This window comes from Solanum lycopersicum, chromosome 2 (assembly GCF_036512215.1).
Source record: "Solanum lycopersicum chromosome 2, SLM_r2.1".
In the NCBI taxonomy this organism is placed as follows: Eukaryota; Viridiplantae; Streptophyta; class Magnoliopsida; order Solanales; family Solanaceae; genus Solanum; species Solanum lycopersicum.
This window is the reverse complement of record NC_090801.1, coordinates 67365916-67391002: the sequence shown is the minus strand read 5'-3', so window position 1 is coordinate 67391002 and position 25087 is coordinate 67365916. Positions and strand designations below refer to the sequence as shown.

Genomic DNA, 25087 nt, shown 5'->3' with positions numbered 1-25087 from the left:
TTAGTTTAAGTAAGTAATGCCATATATAGGTAATGATGTGTATTATGCCACTAATTAATTAATTACCTATGCTTTTGTAAAAGATTGTGATCCAGAGATTGTTGAAGATATTAGTTTGGATTTTGTTGAGAGGGGAAAAAGCTTGACTTGATGGTGATATAATTAATCAAAGATGGAAAGTTGGTGGTCATCTCCTCTCCTTTTTCGCAAGTTCCCCTTCGATTGCAATAGCTATACAAATGTGATATTTACGTTAAATTAATAGATATATATATATATATATTGTTTTAAAAGGAGAAAATACATCGAACTACTTTTGAATTAAGTGTTCAAATTTACTTTTGTACTTTAACTATATAAATGTTTAAATACCGTCTTAATAATTTTAAAGTGATTATTAAGAACTGACGTGGCAAAGTGAGTGTACTCACTTTCCTAAAAAACGCATGAAATAAAAAAAAATAAAAAGATCGAATGATTATATTGTACACATGATATTTTTTTATTGACGAATATATAACTACTAATTTTTAATATTACCCATTTTATATTCTATAGGCAAAAAATGTGGATCTATGATTTATTTTTTTAGTCATTTTAAAAGTAGTGACTCAGTTCTTATTCTGATAACCTTTAATTTCAGTTTATTTTTTAATGACATGGGAAACCCGCAATCGCTATCCTTGGGGTGTACATAGGGAAAAATCTCTGCTTCTATGTAATAGCTCGCAAACCACATAGGAGAGGTAAACAACTCGACCTAAAAGACAAACACCTTGCTTTAATTTCAGTTTTTATCTGACATGTTCAAAATCACAAGATTAAAGTACATTTTGATACATCTAAGATAATTTGATTTAAGATCATAAAATTGAGAAGTCTTTTTTATTTACTTAAATGTTGTATCAAGTCAAACTTTTTTTTTAAAAAAAAAAAACATTGAAAATAATTTTTTAGCCTATAACTAAAGTATAATTTTAAACAATTTTACACACAAATGTGGATAAGTATTACACAATATTGTATAGTTTAACAGCTTAAACAGTAAAATAAGGTTTATTTTAAGTTGTAATTAATCGTTAGTACTTTCAGTCTTGTTCTCTATTATTCACTTTTAGCGCACATTTTTGCATAAAGAAAAAGAGTAAACAATATACGTATACACACATTTGTTTTCCAAATTAAAGTAAAATCTTAATTTCCAAAGTCTTTTTTTAATTTATATTACATTGGACTCAACTTTCTTGTGGTCCAAATTAATAAATAAGTATTAATAACTTAATTCACTATACGTGTATGGTTGATAATAAAGATATCCCCTTTATCGGTGCATGGCAACTAAAAAGATGACTCTAGAGAATACTAGAACACTTATTATTTCCTTTCGCTGCTTCGCAAATTTCAAAAAAAAGGGCAAATAAACCTTATGATATTCCCCAAATAAAAATAATTCTTTAACGTTGATATAAATTTTTATATCTTGATGATATAAAAAAAATATTAACAATATGTACAATTTACTCTTTTAGGATTTTTGATTTCTTAGCTATTGAAGACTCCGCTAGGCCCAGAAATAGCAAATCTTACCCTTGCATGGGCTTTGCAAATTGTCGCAATTAACCGGATGTTGATCCAAGTCCTATACTCGAACACAAATTCCATATCATACACTATTGACTCAAAATCATTAGTCAATAGTGTCTAGGGTAGGGCCGTGCAAAATCGAATCAAAATTGATAAGTTGAATTGATGAAAAAGTTATTAGTTTATAGTGTTGGGTTATTAGTTTAGTGTTTTTGATAATGGTTTTAATTTTTTTTTTTGTTATTGGGTTATCGGTTCTTAAGGGTTTAAAGTTTTTTTTTTAACGGGTTAACCGATAATCCAATAGTAAATTAAATAATTATATTTATACCATTTGGTATATAAAGTCCTCGACTTAGAGTTTAATTTCCTAGTTTTATTTTTTATTGTCTCAAACACTTGATTATTCTACGATGTAAAAGTGTTTGTTTTTTAGCAAAATATAACTTGTGAGCTCGAGTGCATGGTTTATTTGGTTTGTCACCTTGTTTCTAAGTGATTTTTAATATTTTTTTCTTTTGTGTCAAATCTCAATGGTTAAACTGATAACCGAACCGATAACGATCAAAAATCGATAACTCAATATCTTAATGGTTCTATAACGGTATAACATCTCTACAAACCGATAACCAATAAGCCAACCCGAAAGACATTAAAACCGAATCGAACCGACCGATACAAGGCCCCAGGTGTTGTATATACGAGATAGTAATTATTATTTAATGGATATCTTTGTAATTTAATAATTTTATCTTATTATTTCATTTATCTACTTTAATAAATTAACACAAATTTATTATTTTCATTAAAAACTATTTTTGTCCTTAAAAAATGTATCAAAAGGTAATAATCAAAATTAATAATTTTGAAAAATAATTATAATCTTGATTTGATAAAGTAAACTCCTAGTAAAGTTAATTTATCTTATAGAAATAAATAATATAGTCATTTTTATGTAAATAATTTTTGATACATAAAAATAAATCTAACTGAATGGAAAACGTATATAAAAAATAACTAGTCAAATAAATCAAAAATCAATTATGTTAGATATATATTACAAAATTATTTTAAAGATTATGGTATAAATTTACATAATTATTTAAATTGTTTTTTACTAGTACAGTTTAAAAGGAATGACGATAAAACAGCACGGGTCTACAAACTATTTGGTGAGCCTGGGTTAATTTATATAGTGAGCCTGGGTATGGGTTGTGTTAAACGAGTATAATAAGTAATATACATAAGTGGGTGCGTTTTGGTTTAATGTGAAGATTTCATTCAATTTAGCAAGGAGTAATTTTGAATATTTCAGTAATAGCTATTTGGTCATATCTCATGGCTACAACTAATTTAATTAATAGCAAAAAAATAGAGATACATTTTTGACTATTTGCTTTAATCTTTTAAAATCAAGAAAATTGAAAAATGTTTTAAATCGATACAAAAATATAAAAATTCTGAGTGGGTTAATTTAGAAGAAAATGGTCCAATTTTATTTATGCACTTCAAATTGTAAAAATAACAACCGGAATTACAAAATGGTAAAAAAAATAAATTGATTCCACTCTATTTTGTTTTGTTACAACACTTAACTCCTAGTTTTTTTTTTATTTTTTTACAAATCTTAATCTGATAAAGGATAATTGAAAAAAAATTATAAGTAAAGAAGTGAAAAGAAATTTTCTATGAAAAAAGTATATTTAAAAAATAAAAAGAAGTATTTCATAAAAAAATATATTAAAAAAACTAATTCGGTAACTGCTCTAACGCCCTCAATTTTAAGAATTATTACAATTTTTTCTCATAATACATCCCATTAGTTAAAAAAAGTAAATTTTTTTAATTTAATTTATCAATACTCATTTAATCATTAAAACCGAAAAAATTAAAAATATCGATATCAATAATGAACCAAAACAAAATAAGTAAACAATACAACTAACAGAACCAATTTCATTCAACTTTTTGAAATATAATTTTTTTTTCCTCTTCGTTGACTAACGGATGGAATTCAAATTAGCTCTTGTCATTTTTATTTAATTAATTATTACCAGTTTTCTTTTTGACATAAACTTAACATATTTTATGGACAAATTAGTAAATAACAATTTAATTGTGCCTAATTTAAAACAATTAGTTATTTAAATGAATACTTTTTTAAAAATAAAAAATGAAAATTATAAATATGACTTTGATCGAAATTGCAAACTAAAAGAGAAGGATTCAAGCTAACAAAATGTTATCCACGTGTTTGCATTATGTCATTTTAGACGTATTGTCAAAAACTATTTATAAATATAAACAATTGCATAATTTTAATTTAATATCATAAAATATTTTATAAAGTTCTTTTAATAAAAACTTTAAAACTTGAAATAAATAATTTAAAAACTTAAATAAAACGAATGCATATTTTAATATCGACACATTATGAGATGAAATTTATTAATCTAAAAAGTCAATTTACGGTGAATAAACAAAATTAGTAAAAGGTTCTAAAATATTAATTATATAACTTTTTGATTGGTAACGATATTTTCTAGTTTTTTGAAACTCAAATATTCACTTTGTTTACTTTTATTTGTCAATAATTTCAAAAACAAAGTTTTCACTATTTGTTATTTTTTATATATAAGAAAAGGCAACTTTTTCATATTTTATATTTTACATTAATTGCTTTTCAAATAATTTTCTGAGATCTAGTACTAAACACTAATTAATAGAGGTAAAATTTTTTCTCATCGGATGTTTATATAAAATCAATGTGTGCATGTCGTGTTTAAATTTATAGTTCATTTTACTTAACCATAATTAGTTAACACGTGTATTACTTCAATTAAATCTAGTATAATGAAAATTACATTATTATGATGTAAACACTCGATGCAAATTAACTATCAATTTAAACAATTAAGAAAAAAATAATTATTTTTCTAATTTTGACTTTAATACTAGTTATTCTAAAATTAAGCTACATAAAAATAAATAATTAACATGAAATATGTTAGTCAAAATGCATATGTTTACAAGTATTTTTTTTCTTAATAAAATTCCAAGTACAACTAAAAAGGAATGAAAGGAGTAGTGATGGTAATAGCTCTGATAGCCGTTAAACATTAAATTTATTTAAATTTTATCAATTATAATAATTTATTTTTTAGTATCTTTTTTTTTTAATAAAAAATTGTCTATTTATACTTTGCTTAAAAAAATTCTTTTAAATTATAAAAACAATGTAATTTTAATATAAAAAAACGAGAAAGCATATAACATTCTCACTGAATTTAGCAGCAAAGCTTATTTTAGTACTTTAATTTTAATTATATTTTTTTACCGTCCTAATTCCGTTTCAAGTAAATTTACATCCACCCACATGCTCCATGTTATTGACACGTCAACACGATATTACTGTCACATTTATAATTATTTAAATTTTGAATCTTTTATTCTTTTTTTTTTGTTTTCTTAATTCATAAAAATTATAAAAAAGAAAAATAAAAGTAGCCTAATTATTTTTTTCTCTTTGATTTTTAATTTTTTTACTTATTCACCACATCAATCATCAAAAAAAGTTATTTTAAAATATTTAAACCCTAATATAATTAATGGTATTAAAATAAATTTTACAGGAGGAATTTGATGTATTTCCCCTCCGGTTAAATTTTTTTTACTTACAATAGTGTTTCCTTATAAAAAAGAATATTTAGAAAACCGCAGCAACTGCCGAAGAGCAAGCACTAGGGTTTTTTGTGGTGCATTCCTATATTTATTGTCTCCACTTTCATTCCCCAAAATTTCTTTTTATTTGAGCTTCATAATTGCCGCAATTAGGCGTTAGTTTCTCCATTATCACACAAACCGTCAATGGCGGGTGACAACGGAAACAAGCAGAATGGAACTTCTTTTGATCTCAATGACTTCACCATCATCAAAGAAGGAGATGCTGAGATTCTTATGCATGCCAAAAATGAAGTTTTCTACAACAATTCCCAGGTCCTTCTTTTTTCTTTTTTTTTCAGATTCTTATGCTTCATATGAAAGTGCTTATCTAGTTACCTATTTGCCTAAGCCTTACTGTAAGAATTAACTGGACAAGTTATCAAAAGAGTTTTTATTGCGACAAGACATGTGTTCAATTACAAATTAGTATATAGAAATTAAGGAAAAAATTCATTCAGGGTACTTCTAATGTAGCTATGCTGGTGGAATGGCTAATGCGTAGAATTTTTCCATCTGTCTATTTAGTCTGCCAATTGACTGATCTGCTATAGCTCTGTTGTGCTAATATTGCATCTACCAAGGTAGTCTTGTTAGCTATTGAATAATGGGTGAGTTTAACTAGATGATTTTAAGGAATAGAGACAGGGTGTGTGATCTTGGCTAGATACTTTGGGACAAACTTAGATACCACATGCACACAAGGAAGAGGGATAAGGATTAATTCTGCTCGAGTGTTCTCTTATTGTGAACCAACCTATTATATGTCGTTTTCGGTCAAAGTTTTTGTAAGTTCTACAATTTCTAGAATTTGCAATGTTTTGAATGTAGGTGCTTCTTGAATTATAGTTCTTGTAACGTGTGTGAGAGATAGACAGAACAACATTGCCAAAAGTGAAGAGTGTAGAAAAACAGTAAGGTCAAGCTCTACTCGGACTTTAACAGAAAGCACTATTGAAGTGCAATCTTTGGCGAAAAATCCTTAGATGAGGGAAAAAATTAAAAAGTTGGATGTAACTATGTTTATTATAAGATTAATCCAACATATCTATTTACAAACAATTGTGTAGATAATGAAATTGAAAAAAAAAAAACACTGTTCGTAGGGGTATTTACCAGGACGAACAAATAAATGAGCCCAAGATCAGAAGTGATATTGGATACCAATCACATTTGGGGAATGTCTCTGTATCGTATTCGTCTAGAGTGGAGCTTCTTAGCTGCTTGACTATCTCTCACGGGAACCCCAGACTCCACTGCCAAGGTGAATGCATAAACAAAAAAAGTCGTTTTCATTATGGTTTTACAGACGAAAATTACTTAGTATGTTCGTAAGCCAAGAGGTCAACAAGTCAAGTTTAACTACAATTACTTGAATGGCTTTTGGATAACATCCTTTTTCAAAATGTCATTTCTTTATCAAAATGTATCCTTCTTCGGCTCTGTGTGGCTTCAACTGTCAACATATTTTAGTTAATGATACACTAATTATTACTACAAACCTTGAGAAAATATTACGACAAAGGACGAATAAAAATACCGAGTTTGATTCAAAATGTTCATAATTCATCTCTTCATGAAGAATTACCAAACCATTTGATCCTTTGCTCAACTCTATGTCGCATCTGATTCTGACAGATGTAATTGCTTAAAGTCAACCTCTTTTTTCTTATTATTTTTTTCGGTTAACTTTCTTCTCGGTGAAAAAGAGGTAGTTGGGAACTATATTACATTTACTCATTTATTGGTGAAATCAGGTTTTATCTACCGTGGTGTGATTAAGTGTCCAACATAGGTACATTCTGTTTTAGTAATTTTCTGGAGGACTAAAAAGGATCTTGCAAATGTCATTCTTGCCACATGTCTACATCTCCATGTAACATGGGCTCAGAATGTAACTAGTACCTTCTTTTTAGGATAAACGGAGTAGTAGACATTTCCTTTGTTTTTGACTTTGTGACAGACTGACAGCTCAATTCATGGTAACTTACTCATGCAGGAATTTCCACCTAGTAAATATTTAGGACAGGGTAATTTAGCCCTTTTAAGATGACTATTGGCAACTTGTACGCAAATATCTAGTCCTCGATGGTCTTGGCATGCCACCCTGAACAATTCTTGCTTGTATGGTACTTTGTGGTTTATTAATAGCATTCAAAGTTACATCCCTTTATTCTCTATTCTATGTGGTAACATTTAAGGGCAGTGGTAGCCACCTTATTTTAGCTCATCAAAAACTACCTGCAACAGGTGAATAATAGAGACATGTCTATAGCTGTTTTGAGGACATTTATATCACAACGAAAGCTAGAACATGACGCAATGTTAGCTAGACGAACCAAGGCTGGAAATAAGGCACCTAATGCTAAAGTGGAAAACCCAGGTGATTCAGTGCAGCATAATGGTGAATCCACTGATGGATCGGAAGTCTTGAAAGACGCATCCCATGGTGAATCATCTAGCATTCCAGTGGAACAGAATAAAAATCTGCGGGGAAAAGGCCGAGAAGAACTAAAGCCTCCACGAGTTCTCGAGGTATATTGGCCTGTTTTGTTGATTATTAAACGCTTATCAAAAATGAGGTTGTTGCTGTGGTTGACCAACATTTTTTCTTTCAATGTGACTTAATAGGCTCTCTCAGCTTCTGGATTGAGGGCTTTAAGGTATGCTCGTGAAGTAGAAGGAATTAGCCAGGTCGTGGCCCTTGACAATGACAAAGGTAATTCTATCTCAGTTTAGGGGGTGCTGCATAAAATGTCTAGCTGTTACGACACTAACCTTCACTGCCAACCATGGTAAAAGAAAATGAAATGCATCTCTCTGGTCAAGAGATCACTGAGCAGTCACAAAAGTAAGAATGTCTGATGGAATGGATTTGAAACATCTAATCTAAGAGTGTGTTTTATATAAATCATTCAGGTACTGGCTTTAATGTTTAGGTATTAAAACTGTAAATTAATGCGAGGATAGAAGTGAATTCCTTATTGTCGTGATAAATATGAGAAAAACGGTGGCATAATTCAGAGAATTTTATATAAGCTTTAACCAAAAAATTTACTTGTCTTGTTTCAAAATATCTATATAATAACGTGATACAGATATTACTTCTAATGTCCAATCCAGTATTTGAGTAGGTATTCCTTATGTTGCAGCCTCTGTGGAAGCTTGCAGGAGAAACATTAAGTTTAATGGTTCAGTGGCATGCTCTAAGGTGGAATCTCACCTTGCTGATGCAAGGGTTTATATGCTTACCCACCCAAACGAATTTGATGTGGTATGAATATACAATAAATTATCATATTTATATTCTTCTGAACTTTTAATGAATGAAAGTTGTTCTTTGGTGCTGGTTTAGTAAGTCAACCATGTTCAGGATATTTAGTTTGCACATTAAATTTCTTATCCTGGGTTACTTGCGTGTAAAATAATTTTTTGAATATCTATTTCAAGCTGAGCTTTTATTCATACATTTTGGGTTAGTGTTGTTTCAGGTTGATCTCGATCCTTATGGAGCACCTTCTGTGTTCTTAGACTCAGCAGTCCAATCTGTTGCTGATGGAGGAATGTTGATGTGTACTGCAACTGATATGGCAGTCTTATGTGCAGCAAATGGAGAAGTTTGCTATTCCAAGTAACCAAATAATCCCTTCGCTTATGGCGTTAAATAACTTTATTAGTCATTATATCCTGCTTACGTGATCTCATCTGCTACTAGATATGGCTCCTATCCTTTGAGAGGAAAATATTGTCATGAAATGGCTTTGCGGATCCTTCTTGCATCTATTGAGGTACTTCATTTGTGAACTTTTTGTCTATAGTTATTTTAAGCAGCGATTAATGATTTATGGGCTTCTGGCTACATTCATGCAATTTCTTTCTTTACATACTTTTTTGCATTATCCTAAAATTAGCAGCTGCCGTTAGCATTTTGAAGTTTTATCAACAAACTAGAAAAAATCCGTCACTTGTAATTTTAATATAGAAATTAGAAGTTCGTTAACTTCGTTTTGTTGATCGGTTGGTCCCATATCCTAAATAATGGGCGCTTCTTTAATTTTTCTTAGTTCTTAATTTTTTTATTTTATTATTTTATTTCAGAGCCATGCAAATCGATATAAGAGATATATAGTTCCAGTATTATCTGTTCAGATGGATTTCTATGTTCGCGTTTTTGTTCGTATATACACGTAAGTGTTCATCTTTTCTACAATTTAGTCAATTTTTCATAGGTTATCAACTTCCTCTCTATAGATGCGAGTTTTCTGATAATTGCTTGCAGTTCTGCAAGTGATGTGAAAAATACTCCTTTGAAGCTCTCATATGTCTATCAATGCATTGGCTGCGACTCATTTCATCTTCAGACAGTTGGGAGGACAGTCTCAAAGGTATTTCTACATTCACAATCTTTGAATGTCTTGCTCATACAAACTTCTTGTGCTGGATTGACCAGCTTATACTCTAATCTGGAAATCTTGGTAGATGAAAAAATCAGTGCCTAAAGATGCAGATTCATGGTACCTACTAATGTTCTTTATCAGCCCATAGTCTCACAAGTTTTATAATCCAGCACTTATTGTGTGGAAATTCTTCCTTCAACTCTTGTCATATCCTGCCAAAGAAATGCTTGGACCTCAGGTGGACTGTTGGTTCTAATGATATCTGCTCTGGAGGATGGAGTGCCCCTTGTTTAAGATAAAGCTTAGATGCTGCATTTTGTTATCTGAATTCACAGAATTTATTTTGTTATCTCGCTTATTGAAGATCATAACATCAATTTTCCTTGCTTAAAGAAGAAGATAACATCAAGAAAATAGAACATTTAATCAACTTTAGAAGTCTCCCAGTGTTCTGTTACTGCAAGTGTAACACGATCTAAATCCTATTAGCAAGCTTGTTTCTTCAATTGTTCTTTCTTTCATGCTGTTACCAGAATGATGACCTGCTAGGAATTTGGAGGAATCCCTTTTGGATTCTTTTATGTTCAATGGGGAAGTCCCTCCTCTTTGCCTTAGATCATGAGTTAGTTAGTTGTACCTTTTAATCCTTGGTAGAGACTGTTTTAATACATATTTTCAAATATGGCCAGTTATATGTTTTATTTTTCTGCTTATCTAGGATAAGAGTGTCCGATGCCTCCCTGGATTTGGCCCTGCAGTTCCTCAAGAGTGTAGTGATTGTGGTAAGAAATTCAACATGGGTGGACCCATATGGTCTGCCCCCATTCATGATCAAGAATGGGTAGCTGCCATGCTTGCAAATGTGAAATCAATGAAGGAACGCTATCCTGCTTATGAGCGGATCTCTGCTGTATTGACAACTATATCAGAGGTGTGGTTTGTCTTAATATTTATAGTATGCCTCTGTCCATAAGGCTGTTTCGTTCTTTATTCCTTTTAAATATATCCAGAATATGTTACATACTTTAAAGAAATGAAAACTACTTGAAATCATTAAAGTAACAATTACATCCTTTTTCACTTGTTGCTGATTTAGTACTAAACTCTTTTCCTATGAGAGGCACATAAACCTTTTCTTGATGTTCTTTCGGGGATAAGGAGCAAACAATCTTCTGATCACATGTTATTCAATTGTCCTTTCCTGTTGAATGTAATTCTGCACAGAATCAGGAGATTGAGTTGGCGTTCAAATCCCTAGTATTGTAACGTCTTTTCTTTTCGTTTTGGTATGACAGTTGTGTTCCAATTGTTGAAGAAATATTGCATAATAGTGAAGAAGGTATTTAACGCAATTAGACATCGTAAATTTGTCAATAGGACTTAACCTGCTCTAATGACCACAAATGTGAAGGTTGATCTTGTAATGGGGCTTCGAATTTGTTGAAGGAAAATATAAATTCAGTTAGGAATGCCAGTCCTTCAATCCACTCACAGTTCTACATTGATGAATTTGACAAGTAATGGCATGACTTTTACTGCTGGCACAGCAGCGCAATTTTTTTGGGGGGCAAAGAAACTTTTGTCCTTCACTCGTTATTTGGAGACATTTGTTATTCACTGCAGATCCTATTGATGAGAAATAGTTCAATCAGTTATTTATTCAGTGCAGATCATATTGACGAGGAACAGTTTTATCGGTTATTTTTGGTGGATGTTTTCTAAATTCTGATCCAAGAGTGTGCTTTTGCAGGAACTACCTGATATTCCTCTGTTTCTGAGTTTGCACAATCTCTGTGCAACACTAAAATGCACTTCTCCCTCGGCAGTAATATTTCGCTCTGCTGTGATCAACGCAGGATATCGCATATCAGGGACTCATGTGAATCCTTTGGGGTTGAAAACAGATGCTCCTATGAATGTCATTTGGGATATCATGCGTTGCTGGGTAAGTTTTAATCATTTGCTTGTTTTTGGCAGTTCTTGCTTGATATTCTTTGTATTAGCTTACGCCTTTGCTTGTTTCATATTTTGAAAATAAGACATCCTTCTTCTACCATCTGAGCTGATAATGTTCTATTTGCAGGTCAGAAATCATCCTGTGAAAGCACAACCATCTGACCAGTCTGGAAGTGTGATTCTTGCTAAGGAGCCTGTTCTGCAGGTGAACTTTAACCCTCTGGAAGTGATATTATTTTACCGCATCATTGTCATATGGCATAAAGGATACTTCTTGGTCCAAACTATATTGAATTTATACATATAAAGGTGTAAAAAAAAAGGACAATATTCCTTTTTTAATAAAGGACAAAATATGAATGTGAGATTCTGGTCCATGTTCTTAATAATTCATGCACCCGTCTCCTTGACTTCCAATATCTGGGAATCATTTTATGTATATGATATCACCATATGTAACTGGAGACTTGGTTCTGGTTCTGCAAATCCATCTTTTGCACTAGTCACAATAACTTTTGAAAAAACTAAATTTGCCTAGACTCCTCGTTTCACTGAGGTCTGTGATTTTGAAGCAACACACACGTCCGTCATGAAAAAACTAGCTTTTGTACACATACAAGTTGATGACATGTGTTTTCAATCAAGAATACAGTCTTTTAATTCTCATATCTGGAATATTACAGGCTAATTTTGCTCGGGCTGTTGCATCCCTTAGCCAGGCACAAGCCAAGAAGGTTGCGCGTTTCCTCCCTAATCCTGAGAGGAATTGGGGTCCAAAACTAAGGGCAGGCCGGCAGATCACCAGTAAGCATGTGTCTCTTTTGGGTCCTAAAGCATTGAATGCAATTAGCAACCATGGGGATGGCGAGGGTAGCAACAATGAGAACGGCGATGTCAGCAACCATGAGAATGGCGATGGTAGCAACCATGAGAATGGTAATGGTAGCAACCATGAGGATGTCGAGGAGCCTGCAGCCAAGCGTAAGAAGACCGAAGAATCTGATTCATAACTTATATATCTTGGCCAAGTGTCTGCAGTTTTTATCCCATCATAATCCATCTCTTCTGCTGCATTTTCTTGCAGAGTGAGATCCATCTTCTTTCTGATAACTGTGAAAACGTCTATCGATAATGGGGAGGATTTCATCTTGTTTATCTCAAGTATACTTTTTAATTTTTAAAGGTATTTTAGGCTATTTATATTTATTTTGTTTGTCCCTTTTTTCCTTCATTTCAATCTTAATTCCAGTGCTGTATTAAATTTTGTTTTTCATTTTCATTTATCAGAAAACTACTCTGTAACATGGCTTGCGTTGTCTATTTGATCTTTTATGTCGACGAACATTAGTTAATATTTCTTCTGATGCTTGACGATTAAAGTAATTCCATAATATTGATAAAAAGATGATACTGCTCTGAGTTAAATTCAGAGAAAGTTGCTCTCTGTTTTGTCTAACGTTTTATGGTAGTGAGTAGTGACTGGTCAGTTCTTCAAATTTATTCATGAGAATTCTTAATTAGTATATTTGGGATTAGTAAATTCGAAACATGCAAAGGGTCCTTTTTATTATTAATTGTTGCTTAATCATTTGTATATTTCAAAAGATAGAGGGTAGAAACCACACGTTTTGTAGGAAAGAGAAGAAAATTAAAATTTTCATCTGATCTTCGCATAAAAGTGAAGACCTTATGGTTTATTACAGTTTACAAGAAATTAAAGGATGAGTTTTACGCCCACAAATACTCCAAATATAGACTTCACCTACAACTCCCAAGTTCACTAGACCAGCCTTCGGCATCCCCTACTTGTGGTTAAGGTAACAACTTCGGACATGACTAGCTCCTTTAGTGTGAGGGGTGGTGTGTACACAACGACAAAATTATATAAATCCCAAGCAATAAGATACTGCAAGTAATCTAAAAAGTTACAAAATAATAAAAAAACTATGAAATAATTTATTTGGAAGCAGCATTGGTAGTTTCTTTAGCAGGAGGATTGAGCTCATCCCAAGCTTCAATCCAAGTGATCATAGCATCAGAAAGCTTCACAAAATAAGGATCAATTTTCCCAAGTTTTTCATTAACCTGCTTGGCCATTTCAACATAGCATTTCTGGACAGTAGTTGACTCTTTAGACAGGTTCATTTGCTGAAAAAATGGAATTATTTCTTCTTGCCAGAATATTCCATTGTACTCTTTCTTCAGGTTCACAAAAGGATTACTAGCCTTGCTGTGGTAGATGTAGGGTAATCCAGTCTTGATACCCAATCCCAAGTGATCACATATAACCTGACAATTCACTCAGAGTTTAAGTTCTATGTAAAAATATCCGCGTATTTCAATCACATAATAAAAGTAGCGAACCTTGCAGCACCAACCAGCCCACATATCGTCGTAACGTCCAATAGGTTGACCATCTCCCATGAGACCAAAGTACATTGCAGGACCAATAAGATCACGGTCAAATGCCAGGTTCATACCACACATTGGGAAGAGTGTACCCTTTGGGATCGTCAACACCGTATCAACGTACCTATTCAGAATTTAAACTTTATATATAATTTTTATTTCTAAAAGTAACTGATATAAGTAAAATTAATAAAGAGGAGACCTAGTATTCCTCTCAAGAGGCTTGACAAGTTGAGTAGGTGCATCATAATCAGGAATGTTGAGCCATAATCCATGAGAGACTGCAGTTGAAACACCCTCACGTAGACTAAAAGGGTATCCACGCACAAAATCAGCACCATCTCTAAATGGATCATAAAGTGTGTTGAAAAAATAGGGAGTTGATGGACAAAGAAGATTCTTTATGTGTTGTTCCAATGCATTAATATCTTTCCCACTTGGGTCCTTTGCAACCTATCAATTCAATTTTCACAAAAACCAAACAATGTCAAACTATAAAAAAAAAAGCCTACAAACACCATATGATATAAGGAGATCGATGTCTTACGAAGCAATCATCATCAATAGTGTAAATATACTTCTTCTTGGACACCATGTAACCAAAGCAACGACAAGCCGAGTCTTTGAACGAAATACAAGAAGCCCTCGGACCCAAAATTTTGTTAATATCATTACGATTGTAGAGCTCATAATCAAAGCCATCAGGAACTTTAATAGTCTTTGAAGGATCACCATCTTGCACAATAATTAAATGATATTGTTCGAAAAATGGCCTCCACATCTCAAGAAAATCTAAGTTTCTAATCGTTGGTATCACAATGTCTAGCTCATCTTTCAAAGGAACAGTAGCCATTTCGAGAGATTTTTTTTTTTTCTTTTTAAATTTTGCTAATACTATAGCAATGGGAAGAATATATTTTTTTTGTTTAGTGAGAAATGGGAAGAGCTTTTATACATTGAAAGTCAGAGTATAGGTTGATGACACGTGTAGGGTGTGGTAAAATATTATTGTTACTGACTTTGTCAAAAGCAGGCAATGCCCCTTCCTATATTAGCCGTTATTAGCAACATGACTCTATGCATATAAATCGCTTATAGTTTAAGTTTTATATTTTATCAATACATAGTTTTTTTTTTTATGAAGTAAAGTTTTTTGACAAATAATTTTATTTAAAATATGAAATCTGAGCCATGTTGTCAATAACGGCAAGTACAAGACAGATATTGCATACTTTTGACAAAGTCAATAACAATAACCATATATATGAATCTATTTTATTATGAAAGAAATATAAAGTGTGAAATATTAAGCCAACCGTTACAATGAAGAATTCTAATAATTTATTATGATAGTTTATTTTTACTTTATCTATCAAAAATAAAGTTTTATTTTGTTTTAGTATATCAAAAGAAAATATTTTCTTTTTTTAATCTTTAGCATCGATTATTCATTTCTAAGTCCCCTAAAACTATACCTAATTAATATGGATATCATGATTAAAAAATATAGTACTTTAGCATCGATAATTCATTCTAAGTCCACAAAATATACCTAATTAATATGGATATTATGATTAAAAAATATAGTACTTAATTTGTAATTTCTTGAAATATGTGCAAAATTTATTATGAACACATAAAGTGAACAGAGGAAGTAATAATTTAGTAAAAGTTTAAAGCTTGTAGGTGTACGACATACGTAAAGTTTTTGAAATTAGGCCTTTAATTGCGGTTGAATTAACTTCAAAAATAAAACATCGTTAATAATAAAAAGGAAAATTTAACTAATTAGTCAAAAAAACTAATTTATTTAATGATAAATTTTTATACTTTAATAATATTAGTAATCATGTCAAAAATGTCATTATTTTAAAATAAATAATTATTTTGATATTATTAATATTTTTCTATCTCATTATTTACACCCTTTTTTCTCTCTCATAGATTAGATTACACATTTTCCAACGTAATTGGATAGATATTAATGTCATTTTAATTTTTCTCTCTCTTAAACTTATCAATTTCTCTCTTTTATTTTCTTCCTAATAAAATCCTCAGATTTTTCTCTCTTTTGTTATGCTTCTTTTAAATTTCTCTCTCTAACATTCTTCCAAATCAATTCCACATATTTTCGATTCAATATATTAATATTTTCTATTATTCTCATTTAATTTCGTTGCAAGATTTAATTTGAAGATTAACATTGATTTGGGTATTATGTTTTTCAGATTCCTTATTTATTTACTTACTGATTTTAGTGTTTTTTTTTAATTTTTTTGTTTTATAGTTGTTCTTAAAACATTTTTAGGGTTTGAGACTAAATAATTCTCTCTTCAATGGACGTTTTCAAAAGAGTTACTAGAGGTATTGAACAAAATAATCAAAGTTCTTCCGATTTCTCATCATTTAATTTGTTTTTCACTCAAGAATTAAACAACAATGTAGGTTCCACTTCTAAATCTAAGGAGTATATATGACGGGAAAAAATGCCTGAATCCATCGATAATCCCACACAAATTCATAACCATGAAGTTGAAGAAGACCAATTTGTTAGAGAGTTTTTTTTTTTGCATGTTCTGTGTATTGCATGTTTAGTTTAATTTGTTTAGTTATTTTTAAGATTCAAAAAAGTCCATGTTACAATGCGTTTGGAAGTGTATATGGAATTTTCATTATATTATAGTTAGTATTTATTTTTGTATTTCATATATTTATTGTATTTCGTTTTCTGTTTATTTTTTTGTTGTGTGTTTGTTATGTCAATGTAACATATTATATGAGTTTGATTGTGTATATTTCATAGTTTTAATGTTTTTTGTATTCATAAATTTGGAAGTGTATAAAGAATTTTGTTGTTGTTTTAGTCAGTATGTATTTTTGTATTTCATTGTTTTATTGTATTTTGTATCCATAGATTTGGAATTGTATTTCATATATTTAATTCATTTTGTATTCTGTTTTTTTTATAGTTATGTCAATGTACCACAGTTAGTATTTATTTTTGCATTTTCATAGTTTTATTATTTTTTGTATTCATAAATTTGGAAGTATATATTAAATTTTGATATTGTTTTAGTCAGGTATGTATTTTTACAATTAATAGTTGTATTCATTCAAAAATTATGTTGCATTGTTTCTGAATTTGACATCTTTTTCTAATTTGTATTTATTCTAAAGGTATGTCAACTAGTTATTTATTTTATTTAAGAATGAGTACACTTAATATTCAATTATTTCTTTTCAATTTTATATTTCATTCACTTTTTCATCATACTAATATTTTTGTATTTTATATATTATTATACAAAAATCTAAATAAAAACTAGAATAAATAAAAATACAAATAAAATACATATTGAAATTAATACATACAAGATTTTTGAAGAAAAAAATAACTATATAGGGAAAAAAATATGAATACATATATATTTCTTAAATGACTATATAGATACATTCGAAATACATATTGGAATGAATACAAACTAATAAAAAAACTATAATAAGTACAAATAAAATATATTGTGGAATGAGTATAATTTTAAAAAGATAAAAATTTTGCAAAAAAAAAAGAACAAAATTTAAATTTTATTTGAAAATGTAAGTGATGAGGAAATTAAGGATCCTTACATTTTTTAAAAATATTCTCTCCCTTGATTTAGAAATAATAAGAACATAAATAAGATACATAACAAACTAAAATTTGACATTTTTACTAAATATTGAAAATGTTGCTAATGAACCCTCTTAAATATTAAAATATTGACATTTTAAAAAATTTTCCTAATAAAAATTAGGAGAAAACTAGTCGATCCGAAAGCGCAATAATAAATAAATATTAAGTTAAAAATAAACTATACTTGTGGTTAGCTCGAGTCTTGAATCATGGAAAATTGACTTAATTAAAAAATTTGCAAATAATGATAATAATAATTCCATAAATTTCTCTAACAATTGGATAATTTCTTTTCCTTTTTCGATTCATGAAACTTATTTTAATATATTTATCCTTTTTTTATAATTCACGAAATTATTTTAACATATTTATGAAGCATAAGAAGTCGCATGCAATTATCAATGAAGAAAATACAAGTGCTCCTTCCTGACGAATCAGCTTAAAAAGTTTAAAAATATCAAGAGTTAATTGTTTTCAGATGTGTGACATGTAATTTTTTTATAGTCATCAACAATTACAAATTACTTTACAAGAAGTTCAGAATATTGTAACTTTGATGTCCATTATTCTTTAGTAGTGAAGGAGAATCTAATACTCAAAAAAGCTATATATCCTATTTTTCAGACATTAATTATTAAAAAAAAGATGAACTTATTTTTAATAAATATATAAATTAATAATGAATACATATTAATTATTGATCAATTATATAAAGGAGATCCAATATATTATAGGTATAAGTAACAATTATTGGGTTTGTAGGTCTTATTTTGTAGGCTTAAATTAATAATTTTAATATAAAACAAATAATTGTTAAAACAATTTTCTAATTTTGGTAAGTAATGAAATATAAATATATTTATTATCAGTTTATTTTTAATATTTAAAAGTTTTGATTAAAATTTGTAACTTATAACTAATTTTAATAAAATACATTAATTTATACATATATACCAAAAAAATAACAAGGTAGGGTTGCTTATTTTATTCTTATGAGACTAGATACAATAGTAGTATTCCTAAAACATATATAGCATTTAACTTCATAACATTATTATTCATGAAAATAAAACTAATTCTAATAATAAAATTGTAAACCATTTGTTTGTCATACGTTATCTTGGATCCTACAGTAAAAATATTATTTATTAATATAAAATTTGATATATTCAAAGTTCAAAAGAATTTAATATAAAAAGAGATAATTTATTTTATTTAATTATATATAAATTTTGTACTTGAAACAACCTTCTATAGTACTTTAAATAAAAAAATAAATTATAAAATTCACTACTAAAACTGTTTTGGAGCCTCAAAATTTTGAAGCCCTTTATTTAACCTTTGGACCATACCAGACTGCTGGTTGAGTTACTATACACTGAGAACTCCTGTGTTAATGGGCCTTAAATATGTATGGACCGGTCAAATAAAGTAAAGTTAATGGGCTTAAATATATGTGGGCCGGTCTTCATTCGAAAGGTTAATGGGCTTTGAATATGTATGGGCCGGTTATCATATTGAAAGGTTAATGGGCTTTGAATAATGTGTGGGCCGGTCAACAAAAAGAAAGGTTAATTGGGCTTGTACTAATTAATTTTCATTTTTTTTTGCGCCAGTACTTCAATGATTTCGGGTTTATCCATTTATTTGTATGTTTTTTTTGCTTTATAACAAAGGCGTAAAAGTAATTAACACTGTATAAGATTATTAACTCTGCAAAAAATTGTGTTTAATTCGTGATTATGTTAGCGGGAATAATAATTAAGTTGTACATCCCATGTTACTCTTAGCTTTGCATCCTACAAATCTCTTCTCTTTTTTTTTTGAATTTTTTTTTCTCTGTACATTCATGAATTGATAGTTAGTGAGCTGAAACTCTAATCCGTAGACCATTTGGTGCTTCAACTCTTGGGAATTTCATCAGTTTATCTCCACCTATTTCTTCCCATCAGCATAAACCATAATACAACTTCAATTTAGTAACAGATCATCAAATACGAGATAAAATTAATAATTTTTTTATTATATATGTTTATATATTAAATACCTGTATTTTGTTACGAAGTAATGAAGAAATGTGGAAATTTCTGCTACACCAAGTTCCTTTCCAGGACATTGTCTAGTACCACCTCCAAATACCAAAAATGAGTTTTGGTGTTCCAGGCTCTTATCCTATAATAAGAACCATAATTATTTGTTAACTCCGATTTAAAAATCAAATTCAGCATAGATAATATAGGATACGCGCGATTTTCAACGATACTAACCATCCATCTCCATGGATTGAACGAATATGGATCAGGATAAAGTCTTGGATCGTAATTCAACTCCCTTGTATATACGTATATTCTCCATCCTTTAGGAATGATATACCCTAAAAAGATACACATAAAAAAGTAATAATAAGACCAAGTATACATAAAAGTTGTGAATTAATGAAATTATTATATGATGGGAAAAAATAATATTAGGGAAATTGTACTTTCCCAAAAAGTTTAAGAGACGACACATGGGTCAGGAAGGGAAACTGTATAGGCTGGAATGGTAGGTGTGCCATGTGGATTGTGGTATTAGAGGGTCCATAACACAAAAGATGATCATATACTATATACATCTATTATTATTTTAAACATTTTAATCAGTCTAAATTAGAAGAATATTGTCCCTGCATCTGATGCTCATAATTTCACCAAAATCACTCAAATACCATAACAAATAAACATTAATTTTAAGTTTTATATATAATAATAATTGGAATGTTAAATCATCGGCTTATCTTTACTTTTAAAGATCACATAAACGAAGTTAGTGCGTAGATATTCTTTGAATAACTTGCGAAAAACGATCAATGGATAAAAAACTATAATTTAACATGCATGAGATTTTCCCACAAAATAGTACTTACCATTTATTTCCATATCTTGAGTTGTTTTTCTCAAAACCCCATTTACTATTGTTGCTAACCTGGAGGTCTCTAAAATCACCTGCACAATCAAAATATATATATATATATAGATTCAATATGCTGATTTATTTCATGTTATACACTATCGATGTAATTTAACGTGTTATATTAGACGCTTACAGCTCGTGTGAACCGCATTGACCTGTAATCGTTGTAATCGATAGGATCCTCAGGTTTTTTCTTTTCTCTAATAGCCATGTGTTCTTTCTGCAGAATAACAAAAAATAAAGTTATAAAATTAAGAAAAAATTAAAATAGCCATGTAGTTAATTAACTGATTTTTAATTTTTTTGAACTTACTCTAAGTTCTTCAAGAACTTTTGGATGATCATGAAGATATTTCACAGCCATCATAGAAGTGGTGGAAACAGTTTCATATCCAGAGTACAAAATAGTTATAATTAAATCAATCATCTCATCATCTGTTAATTTGAATCGTGTTGCTTCCTCATTCATCAGGTAACCAAGCATATCATGTTGAATTTCCTTTGAAGCTCTTCTCTCTTCTATGAGTGTTCGTAATAAGTTCACAATAATTTTCCTTGCCTGAAAAATATTTTTCCTAGATTATTAGATGCTCTCAGATAACATCATAAATAACAGTATTCTGAAATTCTACCTGAAATCCGCGATGATAGTTGGTGTTTGGAAGATTGATAGGTAGTGAAAGAGTGCCTAGCACTAGATTGAAAAATTCAGACATGAATTCTTGAGCTAAAGAGGTAGATTCAATACCAGCAATTTGCTTCAACGATGATAGAAATGCCATCTGATTGAAAACTCGTATATATAAGAACAGAGGAAAAAAACAGAGGAAAGAAAATAAATTTGGCAAAAAGACTTGGGTTAGTAACTGACCTTATTGGTTTTCTCTTGAATGTCAATAACTTTATTATCCCAATTGGTTAAGTGGGATCTCATAAACTCATCAATTTTAGGCAAAAGTTGGTCTCTGATCATTGTAGGGCTAATTAGGGATAACAATGCACCCCTCATGTACTTGTGAGCTGAACCATTGACAGCTGCAATATTACATTTTCCTAAAATATCTATCATAGACTGTGGGTATCCTGGGACCAGTCCTTTCGCTTCATTCACTAGTATATATCTGTTCAGTTCTGAATCCATTGAAACAATTGTTGGACAACCAAGTATGTGTGATTTAAAAAAACTCCCATATCTGATAGTACAACAAAATTATAATCAGAATTTATGTTAACACACAGTGGCTTATCATATAAATGATTGAACAATCGAGATTTACCTGGCTCTTTGGTTTTTCATGAAACTTGGACCAAGTTTAAGAAACTCAGTAGTTTCACCAAAAAGTGGCCAACCCATAGTACCAGGGGGCAAGTTTTTTTGGTTATACTTGACTTGATTCCATCTTAATAAAGCAGTACAAAAGATACATAGGCCAAAAAAGGATGAAAGAAAAATTAAGAAGAAGGCCATTGATGCACCTCAAAATTTCAAAAGAAGTTACCAAACCACCTCACAGACAGAGTAGTAGTCTAAATGGTATGGACTTCTTTACTTGCCTTTATACTTCACAAGAGAGAGTCATATTAGTTTAGCCAAGCGTGTGCTCTGTTTATATAGACTCTCCTACATCAACAGGAGATGGGTTTTTTTCCCACTTAAAAAGGACACAGGGACCACTAACCTTGTGGTTCGATGGGTTTTTTTTTTCTGTGATCTTTAATCAAAAGTTTTGTGATTTAAATTTTTAAATACATAATTTAATATAGTTATATTTTATTTATTCGATATAAACTTGAATCAGTCTAATTGTTAAAATGGAAATGAAGATTTTATCTGGCTTATTTTGCCAAAAATCTAATGAAATTAGTAATTTTCAAATATTAAATGATACTAATATTGATTATTTTCAAATATCAAATAATATAAATCTTGATTAATCGAAACAATTGATTTATATGAATAGATAGATTTAAAAAAGAAATATAGAGGGATTTGTGGTAGGGAGGTGGCCTAATACGTTAAAACCCCACGCCCTACAAAGGAAAAAGGTCAGTGTTTCTGAGCCTCGGGTAACAAAAACTTCATAAATAGCAATGTCTTTTACTGCAGAGTTAATTTATTTATTTTCTTTATTTCTATCTTTCTAATAAATATTTGAATTTGTGCTTCAAAATCTTATATTTGGGGTATGACTCAGTACTCAAACCCAAAATCTATGATTAAGGAGTAATATATAAAGCTAACACATGCATTATTTTTTTTAATATACGGTACAAAACGATCTCTAGAAGTACTTTTATCATTTCACCGAGGGAAGTAAGTTTTAGTGCAACTTGTATTTCATGCAATCCAACCAATTGACTTAAATGGCTAGTCAAGATCTGAAGAGTCTCCAACTTCTTTTTTTTTTTTTTAATTTGATCACCGACTCCTTTTTGGTTATTAGCTATTTGTTTAAGAAAGCAAAAAATTGGCAGTTAAGTTTTTGTTTTCATCCCTTTGTGGTCAGGTCATGTGTGTATGAATGTTTAATTGTTAAATCGGATGAAAACAAAGTAACAATTCAGCAGCAGTAGTTAAAAAGAATGATCTGTTTTATTTCCTTAATCATTAGGGTATTGATGTGTATATATAAACAACTTCAATTTAAAAAAAATTTATACATTGTGTTAAGCGAAAGAAGCACATGCACACCACCCTATTAGAAGGGTAGAATAAAATGTAAAATATAAATTAAAAGGCACTAAGTGGTTCACATGTATATATGTTCATTAAATAGATCTGCTGAACTAAAAGGAATTACTTAAGTCACTAAAGGACACATATTTTGGTTACCATGTGAATATAAGTGGACACACACACAGAATAGTGGGGTAAGGGAGTAATGTTTTCAGTTCAATCCTAACTGCAAGTTTGAAATTCCTAGACTGAATCCTGTAGTAGTTGTCTGAGATTTTGTACTTGAAAAAATTCTTGTAAACTTTGTCCACTATGTTTCTCCATAATTCACCGGTCGCCTGATTACTCATTAGGATTATAGTTATTCATGTAGTTAAAGTGACACAGTTAATTTTACTATAAGACGGAATAACTAAACTCCATATATTTGTTTTTTACTATTTAATTGACGATTTTGATAATAATATCTCATCTCTTTGGACATTTTACTGTGGAGACAAAGCAAGTATGTTATAAATCGCTAAAAATGATTAGATTGGATGCTTATAGATGATGAGATAAACTTCCACTACTCTAATCACATCAAAGAACAGAGATTCTGACTATTATTTTTATATAAATATATTGGAAAAGATAATATATATATATCTATATACTTTATGCACACGTTTGTGTCAAATCTAAACTACGAATATCAAACATTTAAGGATGTTCGATGTATTGCAATGATTTACAAATAATTACTATTATATATATTCAATTAAAACGATTAGAATTAGAAAGAAAAAATAATTGTGAGGTAGGTTGAAGAGGAGTACACATGTATATTATTCACATTTTGTAATATTTATGAATAGTTAAATGGAAAACGAGTTAAGAGGTGACGAGGCTAGCAATAACCAGGCATTGCACTTTGTGTATTTTATGTCAAATCCAGTTACCTATGTGTTGAATGTTTTGTCACATTGCTCGATGAATCTTTTCTTTCTTTTAACTTTGACTGAAATATGCAGCACACGTGCATATGAATTGTTGGATCATTAGTTTCATTTTTGGAAACCAATTACACTTTTAGGGTGGGGGTATCTCAAATCTACTTTTACTATGGTTAGTAATACATTTGACTCTTCAACTAAAATCTCCCACTCCTCCCATCCACCCCACCCCTCCTTTTTTTTGAAAAAAAAATAATAATTTATCGATGTTTGATGTTCACATAGAAGTCAGAGTAAATTTGAAAATCTAACATTGGAGGGTAAATTCTCTTTCCAAAGAGGACTCAAACTCGAGATATCTAACTAAAGATAAAATAATATTTTTACTATTTTTCCACAATCCTAATTATCACACCTTCATTATTATAGTATTCGTGTAACTTGAACCAATAACAACATATATGGATAATTTCACAAATAAACTTTAGGGAGGATAGTGTGAACGCACCCTTAATCTTACATTGTAAAGGTAAGGACATATAATAAATTTTAAATTGAAATCAAGCATATAAAACAAGTATGAAAACTATACGAAAGAGAATAGTACAACATAACTCGAACCCTCAACAAAAACTATCAATTAAACACTAATTTTATTATTTTAAAAAAATAATTGCTCCTTTTGATGGAAAATATTTTAAATTAGTAGAATATTATTCTTTATATCAAACACACCCTGATGGCATGTTTTTACAACCATAGAAAAGTAAAACATATTTTCAAT

General features: G+C 29.9%; 3 protein-coding genes across 7 annotated transcripts; 1 reads left to right on the top strand and 2 right to left on the bottom strand.

Annotated features, from left to right (window-relative positions):
• Nucleotides 1-5305: 5305 nt before the first annotated feature.
• LOC101251638 (tRNA (guanine(26)-N(2))-dimethyltransferase 1) lies at nt 5306-13009 on the top strand. Of its 2 annotated transcripts, XM_026029595.2 has the most exons (13): nt 5306-5580; nt 7555-7839; nt 7936-8023; nt 8457-8578; nt 8796-8935; nt 9020-9092; nt 9403-9491; nt 9584-9689; nt 10420-10632; nt 11452-11646; nt 11785-11862; nt 12341-12638; nt 12742-13009. In XM_026029595.2, the coding sequence occupies exons 1-13, from the start codon at nt 5452-5454 to the stop codon at nt 12744-12746; spliced, it is 1821 nt and encodes a 606-aa protein (XP_025885380.1). In that variant the 5' UTR covers nt 5306-5451; the 3' UTR covers nt 12747-13009. The 2 variants fall into 2 exon arrangements, with proteins under 2 accessions (XP_025885380.1, XP_025885379.1); XM_026029594.2 differs by having other exon boundaries at nt 12341-12810.
• A 274-nt stretch (nt 13010-13283) lies between these two features.
• Nucleotides 13284-14991, bottom strand: LOC101251942 (probable UDP-arabinopyranose mutase 1). The gene is made up of 4 exons (XM_004232090.5): nt 14614-14991; nt 14269-14519; nt 14022-14190; nt 13284-13946 (listed from the first exon to the last, which is right to left on the bottom strand). Exons 1-4 carry the CDS (start codon nt 14917-14919, stop codon nt 13614-13616), a joined length of 1059 nt encoding a protein of 352 aa, XP_004232138.1. The 5' UTR covers nt 14920-14991; the 3' UTR covers nt 13284-13613.
• A 4452-nt stretch (nt 14992-19443) lies between these two features.
• Nucleotides 19444-22316, bottom strand: CYP85A1 (6-deoxocastasterone oxidase). 4 transcript variants are annotated; one of them, XM_019211956.3, is made up of 9 exons: nt 21969-22316; nt 21563-21884; nt 21324-21473; nt 21005-21250; nt 20825-20911; nt 20645-20723; nt 20007-20113; nt 19787-19911; nt 19444-19674 (listed from the first exon to the last, which is right to left on the bottom strand). In XM_019211956.3, the coding sequence occupies exons 1-9, from the start codon at nt 22157-22159 to the stop codon at nt 19665-19667; spliced, it is 1317 nt and encodes a 438-aa protein (XP_019067501.1). In that variant the 5' UTR covers nt 22160-22316; the 3' UTR covers nt 19444-19664. The 4 variants fall into 4 exon arrangements, with proteins under 4 accessions (XP_019067501.1, XP_069149193.1, NP_001234263.1 ...); XM_069293092.1 differs by having other exon boundaries at nt 19444-19689; nt 19788-19911; NM_001247334.2 differs by having other exon boundaries at nt 19463-19688; nt 21969-22271.
• Between the last annotated feature and the right edge of the window lie 2771 nt (nt 22317-25087).